This window comes from Neovison vison, chromosome 1, assembly GCF_020171115.1.
Source record: "Neovison vison isolate M4711 chromosome 1, ASM_NN_V1, whole genome shotgun sequence".
NCBI lineage: Eukaryota > Metazoa > Chordata > Mammalia > Carnivora > Mustelidae > Neogale > Neogale vison.
The window spans coordinates 53,380,654-53,391,180 of NC_058091.1; the positions used below are offsets into that span (position 1 = coordinate 53,380,654).

At 49.2% G+C, this 10,527-nt stretch overlaps 1 protein-coding gene across 1 annotated transcript; it reads right to left on the minus strand.

The window, feature by feature from the left end:
• Positions 1-2,158: 2,158 nt before the first annotated feature.
• LOC122905414 (UL16-binding protein 3-like) lies at positions 2,159-7,080 on the minus strand. The gene is made up of 5 exons (XM_044247013.1): positions 6,610-7,080; positions 5,265-5,528; positions 4,755-5,036; positions 3,976-4,108; positions 2,159-2,715 (listed from the first exon to the last, which is right to left on the minus strand). Exons 1-4 carry the CDS (start codon positions 6,869-6,871, stop codon positions 3,984-3,986), a joined length of 933 nt encoding a protein of 310 aa, XP_044102948.1. The 5' UTR covers positions 6,872-7,080; the 3' UTR covers positions 2,159-2,715; positions 3,976-3,983.
• Between the last annotated feature and the right edge of the window lie 3,447 nt (positions 7,081-10,527).

Consider the following 10,527-nt stretch of genomic DNA (forward strand, 5'->3'; position numbering starts at 1 on the left):
CTGTTGAACAACAGTGGTGAGAGTGGATATCCCTGCCTTGTTCTTGACCTTAGGGGAAAAGCTCTCAGTTTTTGCCCATTGATATGCTATTCACTGTGGCCTTTCCATATATGGCTCTTGTGGTATTGAGGTATATTCCCGCTATCCCTACACCGTGAGGAGTTTTCATCAAGAAAGGATGCTGTACCTTGTGAAATGCTTTTTCTGTATCTACTGAGAGGATTGTATGGTTCTTGTCCTTCCTTTTTGAGGTTGTTTATACATAGATTGGTGTGTGCATGTTGGACCACCCCTGTATCCCAGGAGTAACAACCACTTGGTCATGGTGAATAATCCTTCTAATGTGCTATTGGATCCTATTGGCTAATAACTGTCACACTGATGTCCTCCCAGTTTTCATGACCCCTAATCCTAAATTTTAGGATATATTTTTCCTCACATGAGGATATTCCCCTGGGTCACCGCAGGATCATCTCTTAGAAGGTCGCATGGTACCTGAGGGCCTCCTCGTCCTCAGACTCTGCTTCATTCTGCTTCATTGTTCAAGCAATGCCCTATAGGGTCAAAGAGATTGACGGACTTGGGCATTTTCCATTTCCTGGATGTGCTGAAGATGAGGGTTAGAGTGTTTGATTTGCCTTTTTCGTTCATTGGTTTAATTTTTAAATGTCGGTGGAGAGATTTAGATGTAGGAGTCTGCCGGGACTGTATGTTGTCCAGAAGTTCTCAATACATATGAAGAGCTTTGTTCAGCTGGTGTTTTGACCCAACTTTGTGTCACTTTTTCTGTTTCAGGGTTCAGATTATTTAGTCTTAAGAAGAGAGAAACAGAAATCTCCTAACACATTGTATATATTGTACCTCAGTTGGATATCATATGGCTAATTTTTTTGCTATGCCACATAGCACTGCAGTAAAAAAATCCTACATCTCAATTGCTTTTTGGTCCTCAAATGTTTCTAGCCTTGAATTAACACTGGGATTGCCTTGAAGTAGGATGAATACACCAACCGCTGTCTGGATAGAGGGAAATACAGGGCGAGTGAGTGATTTCATTATACTCCTACCAACCCATAAGAGAATTCTTGTTATTCCATTTCCTGTCCACCACTTGCTATAGCTCTCTTTAACTTTTTGTCAGTGTGAGGCATGTATAAAGCAAGCCCGTGGTTCTTCGTGTTATCTTGACTACTTGGGATGTGTTCAGTGACTTCATAGGCTGATTTACTGTCTGTGACTTGCTCTAAGCATTTGCACAGATCTTAGGAGAGTCAGACTTACACATATTTATTGGCAGGAGATCTTTATGTTCTGGATACCGATCCTTTGCTCATGAGGGACTAAATCACCTTTTAGAAGCAGATCTGTTTCTGCTGTGAAGACTCACCGTGCTCTGAAGGACGTGAGTCAGTGGGGAGAGATGACAGGAGAGACAGGGCTGTGGTGCGGGATCCGGGAAACTCAGAAAGATTCTCGACTGCTTCATTCCCAGAACATTTGTTTGCATCTGGCCTGTCAGGATCATGTCTGAGACTGACGGATGACTGCTTGAAAGTGGATTTCTGAGCGATCCTTCAATTCTCTATCTCCCCAACAGATCTAGCAGAATCACCACTTTTATTCACTCCACACGGTGGAGGAAGAGCAAAATTCCATGAGTTCTCTTGGGATGTAGAACAAATCCCAGGGGCACCTGTGTGGTTCAGCCAGTTAAGTGTCTGCCTTCAGCTGAGCTCATGATCCCAGGGTCCTAGAATCAATCCTCCTGCTGAGCTCGCGGCTCAGAGGGGACCGACCCCACTTGTCCAACTCCCTCTGCCCCTCTCCCCCACACACGCTTTCTCTCTCTCCTGCCCCCTTTCTCTCTCAAATAAATAAAAATCTTTTTACTACTAAAAAAAAAATTAAGAATTCCAGGCGTGCCTAGAGCAGCTTAGTCAGTTAAGCATCTGCCTTTACCTCAGGTCAGGTTCCCAGGGTTCTGGAATGGAGCCCCACAACCAGCTTCCTGCTCAGCGGGGAGTCTGCTCTTCCTTCTATCCTCTGCTCCTCCCCCAGCTTGTGCTCACTCCCTCTCCCCCTCTCTGTCCCTCTCAAATAAATAATATCTTTGAAAAAAACAGAAAAAATAAGTTAAAAATTACAAATTAACTATATATTTTTATAGTAGAGATAATATTTATTTAAATATACGTACCCGGGCATAATTTACTGAGGAAAATAATCACACATACGTCATTCTATTTAAAAGTCCATGAGCTTCCTTCTCAGTACATAGAAAAAAATCCCTGAGTTTCCATAACTTCAAACAATATCTTCTTGGTGATATTGTCCGCAAGGACATGGTTATCTTACAGAGAAAAATCCAATATTGCACAAGCAAAGGACAAGATGGAGAACGTTCTCTTCATTGAGAGTCCCCGGTCAAGTACTTAAACATTTCAGTGCAAGAGTTCCATCACTTAGCACCGACAGAAAATGGCATAAAATATGCCGGTGGAAAGTGCTCAACAGGAGAGCCACCAAATGCAAGAAGGGGTATGAGAGGTTCGTGGTCCTGCACCCCGTGGTTGGACTGAGGTCTCTGGATCTGTAAACTTGAAAATGCTGGTGGTCGTCTAATGATGAACAGCAGCTCATCCAAAGGCACCTGGCCCAGAGGCAGAGTCGCTGAGCTGGTGCCACTCTCAGGGGTTTCTTGGTGGCCTTGGCAGCCTATGAAAAGAACAGAGTTTGTCTCCATGGCTGAGGAAGTCCTGGGTCTCTTGTCCTGGGGCTGCCCTTCACCAGCACTCCCCAAACCAGAGCCTTGCCCTTGTCCAGGTACATGCTTTCCCCGCAGGAGTGACCCCAGCCCTGGGCCCAGTGACTTTTACACATCTCCTCCCGCCTGAAACAAATCACTGAGTCAGCCCCAGACCCTGTTTCCAATGGTCTGGGCTCAGGACCAAAGTGAGTGAGAAACCAACGTGCTCACGTGACTCGGGTTCCTATGCTCCCTCTCATGGCAGGTTATAAGGATCTGCTGGGGGATCTGACAGAAGACAGGGGCCTGCAGTGGACACCTCTAACCTTGGGGAACACTGTGGGCAAAGGTGCTTCTTTTCCCTTCCCTCCCAGCCTCCTGGTGAGCAGCACAAAGAGCTCTTAGTCTGATGATCCCTTCCCCCATCCCATCCATTCTTGGTCTGGCTCAGCTGGGAGCTCACAGGGGAGCTCAGTTAGCCCACCTCCCAGGTCAGCCCTGCCAAAAGCAGAGGCTGCTCAGTGGCTCAGGATCTGAGGTCTGCCGGAAGCTAACTGCCGGGATGGCACCAGCCTCAGCCAGGATTCCCACTGTTGCTCGGAGAACTGGCCTCCTTCTAGTCCTGTCATGCACGGTCTCTACTGGGCACTTGCTGCCTCACATGCAGAGACACAAGCCATGTTCTGGGGGACCACGGCACGACTGTCTAGCCCTTTAAGTTGGTCTGCAGAGGCCTTCCCACTCCGGCTTCTTGGGATTAGACCCTGGCCCCTTATCCTTATAACTGCCGGGATGGGGTCCCCTTCTCCTTGAGATGTCTCATGGAGCTGCCATGCTGCTCTCTCTCAAAGGGGAGGACGGCCCATGCTGTGTGTCCCCGCTGTCCCCACACCACCCACCCTGGGCCCAATTTGACTCTCTCCGATGGAGAACCGGGTCAGAGCCAGGCCTGCCTTCCCTCAATCCCTTTAGCACTGACAGGCCTTAAGCAGTGGTGTGGGCCCCTCCCCTTTCCCAGTGGCCTTAACAGTGAGTGAGGCCATATCAGAGCTCCGAGCCGAGCTTGCCCAAGTTGTTGCCAGCACGTGGTATGAGATCTCATTCATCTGGTTCCACTGCCCTGTGAGAAGGCTCAGGCAGTGGGCAGGGGTGAGGCTGGGAACTCACCGTTCCCTGTGCTCATACCAGGCCATCTGCTCCTCCCTTCCCTCTCAATCTGCTCTCACTACCTGTCCATCTAATGGTCTCCAACGCGGATGCCAAGTATGACCACACAGCTGATGAGCAGGGGGAAGATCCAGGTGCCGGGTCTGATGGCGCTGGCCCTGCCCGGGGCCGTGTCTTGTCGCATGGTTGGTGGCACTGAAATGAAAACACAAGGATCAGAGCCCCAGTTGGGACCCCAAACTGGGGGAGGCTTCCTCAGCTCCTGCTGGCCCAGGCCCATCATACCAGGCAGACGGTGTCTATCACTGTCCTTGTGGCAGCTGCTGTGACCAGTTCTCATGTCGGCAAGGAGGGAGGGGATGTTCTCTGTCCCCTAGGGGCTCCTCCAGCCAATAGGGGAAGCAGGGTTTGCAATGTAAGCAGTCACTCCTGCTGTGACACACAGGAGGTGATGCAGGACAAGGATGGTGACAACCACATTCCCCCTGGCACTGAAGCATTTCCAGCAATACGCCAGGTGACACAGAAAAGATGATGATTCTCAGAACAAGGAACATAGGACCATCGCTGGAAACAGACTGATGCTCCCCTGTTTGCACCAGCAAGAAATCCAAGAAATACCCAAGCACAAAGGTACGTGCAGCCAGGAAGTGATTCCAGGAGGTGAGAAGGGAAAGGAAGGATGCTAGAACATTCCAGTGGCCATTATTATACCCAGAAGAATTTGCCATGGATGGACCGATTTCTCTCTCTCTCCCTCAGACACACACATACACCATACTGTGGGGCAGGCGAAGCTCATCTCAGGAGAACCAGCCGTCCACCCAGTCTTCTGAGTTACCTGTGGTCTCCTGCGTTTCATCCCGGTGCTCCCACACTTGCTGGAGCCAGCTCTGACAGTCTCCGTTTGAGGTCCTCACGAGCAGCATGGTCAGCTCTCTGTCATCATCCAACATGTCCTTAACCTGTTGGCCTCCAGAAGGATCCACTGTCCACTTTCTGTTCTTCGGGTCAAAGAGGTAGGTTATCGGCTCATTGAAGCAAAACTGCCAGGATGCTCTGGTGTGTCCATCGGCCCCACGCTCACACATGAGCCTGCCCTGCATGGTGAGAGAACCTGTCCCTGCCCCCAGCAGAGAAACAAGTCAACCTCTGGTCCTGACCAATCCTTTGTCCCACCCACTGTGCACTCCTCAGGTCACTCCCGGCACTCCTGGTCCTGCTCTGGCCTCCTTGTATACCCTGGCTGCTGGGCCACATGTGTGGGACCCACTTCGAAGATTTACGTGACCACAATAGCTCCCCCGCCCTGACAAAGTGTTCTCCTTCTGCCCTGGGCCTTCAGACTTACGGCTCTTAGTGAAATTCTCTGCATTGATGTCCAGCAGTTTCTTTCTGAGCTCTTCCACCAGGAGTTCCACAGTTTCCTCCTGTTTCTGCCAAAATACTCTGTCCTTCAGCTTCATCCCCCGAGGACCAATGGGTTTGAACTCCTTGGTCTGACAGTCATAGGAAAAAAATGTTTTGCCATTGATCTGGCCTTGAACCTCACACCATGGTTGTCCAGGCCTGGCCTGAGATGTGATGAAGGAATGGTAGGAAAGCGACAGAGCATCTGCGAAGGGAAAACACAGGTGGAGGTTGGGGCTGGAAGAAAAAGAGCAGCAGGCACCCCTCTGCCCTCCAGGTGACAGCACTAGATGTGAGCAAGACAGAGCAAGGATTGTCCCTGCACAGCAGCTCCCCTAGCCTTGGAGGCTGGCGCTCTTCCCTTGTTGGGATAGGATCAGGTTGCCTCTGTCTTGCAGGAGACCACATAGCCCCAGATAGGAACCCACGCCTACCATGCCAACCCCTGCCTCAGTCACTCTATCCAGTCCAGGGACACGCCAGCCTGACCATAGCACAGGAGGCCTACATGTTTGAGGACTGTCAGGATGCAGGCCAGTGTCCGGTAGGACGATGAAGGGCAGGGAGGGGGCTGCTCCAGAGGAGCTGGGCAGGGTGGGGGCAGGGTGAGGACAGACTCCCAAAGCCAAACCAGGGAGAGTTCAGGATCATGGGTCGCAGGATTCAGCAAGGCCCTGGAGATGGCGCTAATGTGCTTCAAGGATGGGTGCCGGTAAAGTGAAGACAGGCTGTCCCGCGCTGCACTGACACGATTATCAAGAATTTCCCGAGCAGAGATGAGAGGAAGGGATTCCCAGGCTCAGAGAAGTGCATAAGTGAGATTGATATAGAAATAGGAGCCAAACAAACAGAAGAAACTCCCCAAACAAACAAACCATAAAACCGCAAAGAGGTCCAAAAATACATCGATGGGGAGCGCTGGAGGAGCGGGGATGGTGCGTCAGTGGCAGAGGCGCGCGGTTGTGTGGGGTCCAGGCCTTGCGCGATCGCCCTGTCCTGCACATAGCCCGGGGCTCCGGGACTGGGTACCCGCTCACAGAGAGGCAGGTGGGGGCTGGGGCCGTCCGCAGGCTCCCCACCGCAGCCTCTCCCCACCTACTCCCCCGCTCCGCGCGCCCAGAGCCTGGCAGTCGGTGGTGGCCCAGGTTCCCTCTTTTCCGTCCCTTAGGGCGACAAAGTCCCGGCGAACTCCGCGGAGCGGGGAAGGAGCCCGCCGCGGGGACCTGAGGGGGGCGGGGCGTCGGCGGCCCCAGACGGCGACAAGGGTCGCAAGCCCCGGGACTCACCTCCGCCGAGCGTCGCGCCCACGCCCAACCCCGAGGGCGCCGCTGCGATCCCGCGCAGCAGCAGCAGCAGCAGCAGCAGCAGCAACAGGAGCGGCAAGCGCCCCGTGAACTTGGTGGCGGCCGTGGGTCCCATCGCGGCCCCGAGCCGGGGGGAGTCCCAGGTCAGGCGCCGAGTGGCTTCTGAAGGAACCCGCGGGCCGGGAGGCAGAACGTGCTTCCTGTGGCCGGGCCGGGGCTGCGCGAGAGGGCACCTGTCTCTCATCCTAGCGGGACTGGACCTCTGTCCGGGAGAAACTGCTCAGTGTCGCCCAACTTTCCCTTCTTACACTTGAGGCAGAGGCGAGAGAACTCGAGCGGACGGAGGCGGGAGAGGCAGACGAAGCGGCCGAGGACCCAGCCCCAGGCAGTGTCTCCGCTGAGCGGAACTGCTGAGCGAAGGGGCCCGTCGGACGCAGCTGCAGATTCAATGGACCTGGGGCTGCTGCAACCGCCTGGGCCCTGATCTCGGGAAGGGGGCGGGGCGAGGGAGGCGCGCCAGGGCCCGGCGGACTGGGAGGGGCCCCCTCCAGCCAATCCGGCGAGGAACATTTTTGACACGTGAAAACCAGGAGATCCATGCACCGGCCAATGGGCATGACAAGTTCACTGGTTTTCTTTTGCTCAGGTACCACTAGGTTTCCTTCCCTCCACCTTTTATAAGAATCAAATTTGGTGAGATATAATTTACAAGCAATCCTCCCCTTCTTTGTGAAGGCAGGTAGCTTCAAGCCCCTTATCTTTGGAAGTGTAGGAGAAGCATAGGGCTATCTGGCCAAACTCTAACACAGGTTCTTAGGCTCTGGAAGAGCAATGCTATTACTCCAGCTACGCATCCTAAGCATACCCTAAATTCGACAGAGAATCCTATTTCCAAGCACTACTATCTTCAGGTTTCGCGGGGAGGTGTGTGATTTTTCTTTTTTTCAGTGACCACACTTTAGCTCTGAGACAAAGTGAGTGTTGGAGCTAGAGTACATCACTTTCACTCACAATCATATTCCTATTGTATGAATTACATAAAATCAGCCACATAATGCTAGACTTGTTATAAGTATGATAGATAATAAAGTAGCCCATCCCCTTTAGTCACTGGAAACACTTAGGTTGTAAACAACAGCACCTGGAGAAACCAAACTCAGCTGACTTAAACAGATATGACCAGATATGTGTAGGGCTCTAACAGAAGCCTGAGGAACTGTTCCACCTTAAAGTTTTATTTATTTATTCACAGAACACTGATTCATCTACTTTTGGTTTCCTTTAACAGAGGACCTCAAAATAGTATGTCCTATGTCAATCTGGAAAATTTACTATGAGAAGTCACATGTTTCTAAAAATTATGAAAAGCATTTATAAATCTGCCAATCCCCTAGGAATGCAAGGATAAGAGACAGTCCCCTACTGTTTACCTCTCAATTTTCGCCAGAAATTTAGGTTTTAAAGGGTTGACAATTCTCGTATAGAAGCTTAGTGAATAATAATAACTAATTGTATATAGTTTAAAATATATTTAAAGAATATACCTAAACCATGTGAATTGTAGTAACACATTGCCTGTTGAGGCCAAATCACTAATTTTGTTTTCTTTTTCCTATTTTTTTAAATTTAGATTCAACTGGATGACATATAATGTATTCCTAGTTTCTGAGGCAGAGGTCAGCTATTCATGTCTCACACACCACGTAGCCCCCTCCCCCACAGTGTCCACCACCTAGTATGTCCATCCCGCTCCCCCACCCCCACCAGTAACCCACAGCTTCTTTTCTGTGATTAAGAGTCTCTTATGGTTTGTCTCCCTCTCCGTTTCGTCTTCTTTGATTTTTCCCTCCCTTCTCCCGCGATCCTCTGTTTTGTTTCTTCAATTCCACATATGAGTAAGACCATATGATACTTGTCATTGCTGACTGACTTGCTTCGCTTAGCAGAATACCCTCTAGTTGAAATGCTTGTTGTTGCAAATGTCAAGATTTCATTTTTCTGATGGCTAAGTATATTATCACATCTCCATTATCCATTCATCTGTCGATGGACATCTGGGCTCTTTCCACAGTTTGGCTATTGTGGACATTGCTGCCATAAACACTGGGGTGAATTCGCCCCTTTGGTTCACTACATTTGTATCTTTAGGGTGAATACCCAGTAGTGTGATTGCTGGGTCATAGGGTAGCTCTATTTTCAACTTTTTGAGGAACCTCCATGCTGTTTTCCAGAGCAGTTGCACTAACTTGTATTCCCACTAACAGTGTGGGAGGGTTCTCCTTTCTCCGCATCCTCACCAGCATCTGTCCTTTCCTGACTTGTTAATTTTAGGCATTCTGACTGGTGTGAGGTGGTATCTCATGGTGGTTTTCATTTGTATGTCCTTAATGCCGAGCAAGGTTGAGCATTTTTGCATGTGTCTATTGGCCATATGGATGTCTTCTCCGGAGACATGTCTGTTCATGTCTTCTGCTCCTTTCTTGATTGGATGGTTTGTTCTTGGCTGTTGAGTCTGAGAAGTTTTTTATAGATTTTGGATACTAGCCCCTTTTCTGTCATTTGCAAAATCTTCTCCCATTCTGTAGTGGTCTTGTGGTTTTGTTGACTGACATTTTGCTATCCAAAAGCTTTTTATTGGGATGCCCGGATGGCTTAGTTAGGTAAGTGTCTGCCTTCTGCTCAGGTAATTATCCAAGGGTCCTGGGATGGAGGTCTGCATAGGACTCCCTGCTCAGCAGGAAGTCTCCTCTTCCCTCTACCTCTGCCCCTCCCCCCTGCTCATGCTCTCTCTCTTTCTATAAATAAATAAAATCTTTAAAACAACAACAACAACAACAAGACCTAGACCTTTTTATCTTGATGACATCCCAGTAGATCATACTTGCCTTTGTTTCCCTTGCCTTTGGAGACATGTCTTACAAGAAGGTGCTGTGGATGTGCTCATAGAGGTTGCTGCCTATGTTCTCCTCTAGGATTTTGATGGATTCCTGTCTCACATTTAGGTCTTTCATCCATTTTGAGTCTGTTTGTGGGTAGGGTGTTAGAAAATGGCCCAGTTTCATTCCTCTGCATGTCGCTGTCCAATATTCCCAGAACCATTTGTTGAAGAGACTGCCTTTTTTTTTTTTTTTTTTTTTTTTTTTGGCCATACGATATTCTTTCGTGCTTTGTCAAGGATTAGTTGACCGTAGAGTCGAGGGGCCATTTCTGGGCTCTCTGTTCTGTTCCATTGATCTATGTGTCTGTTTGGTGCAGTACCATACTGTGTTGAGGGTTATAGCTTTGTCATAGAGGCTGAAGTCCAGAATATTGTGATGCCACCAGCTTTGATTTTCTTTGCCAACATTCCTTTGGCTGTTTGGAGTCTTTCCTGGGTTCCATACAAATTTTAGGATTACTTCTTCCAGCTCTGTGAAAAAAGCTGATAGTATTTTCATAGGGACTGCTTTGAATGTGTAGATGACTCTAGGTAGCATAGACACTTAACAATATTTGGTCTTGCAACCCATGAGCATGCAACGATTTTCCATTTCTTTGAGTCTTCCTCAGTTTCTTTCATGAGTTTCTATAGTATTCTATAGTTCTATAGTTTGCTTCTTTGGTGAGGCTTATTCCTATGTATCTTAGGGTTTTATGTGCAATTGTAAACAAGATCAACTTTTTGATTTCTCCTTCTTTGGTCTCATTGTAAGTGTACAGAAATGCAACGGATTTCTATGCCTTGATTTTATATCCTGCTGGTTTGCTGAGTTCCTGTATGAGTGCTATCAATTTTGGGGTGGAGTCTTTTGGGTTTTCCATACAGAGTATCATGGCATCTGTGAGGAGTAAGAGTTTGACTTGTTCTTTGTTGATTCAGACACCTTTTCTTTCCTTTTGTTGTCAATTGCTGAGGCGAGG

What these genes read in the sequence shown, in the direction of transcription:
- LOC122905414 (XM_044247013.1), bottom strand. Translation starts at nt 6,871, where the DNA reads ATGAGAGACAGGTGCCCTCTCGCGCAGCCCCGGCCCGGCCACAGGAAG. An exon ending in AGAGAATTTCACTAAGAGCC is followed by an intron (nt 5,037 to 5,264) that starts GTAAGTCTGAAG and finishes TGCTGGGGGCAG; the next exon opens with GGACAGGTTCTCTCACCATG. An exon ending in TGAAACGCAGGAGACCACAG is followed by an intron (nt 4,109 to 4,754) that starts GTAACTCAGAAG and finishes TTTTCATTTCAG; the next exon opens with TGCCACCAACCATGCGACAA.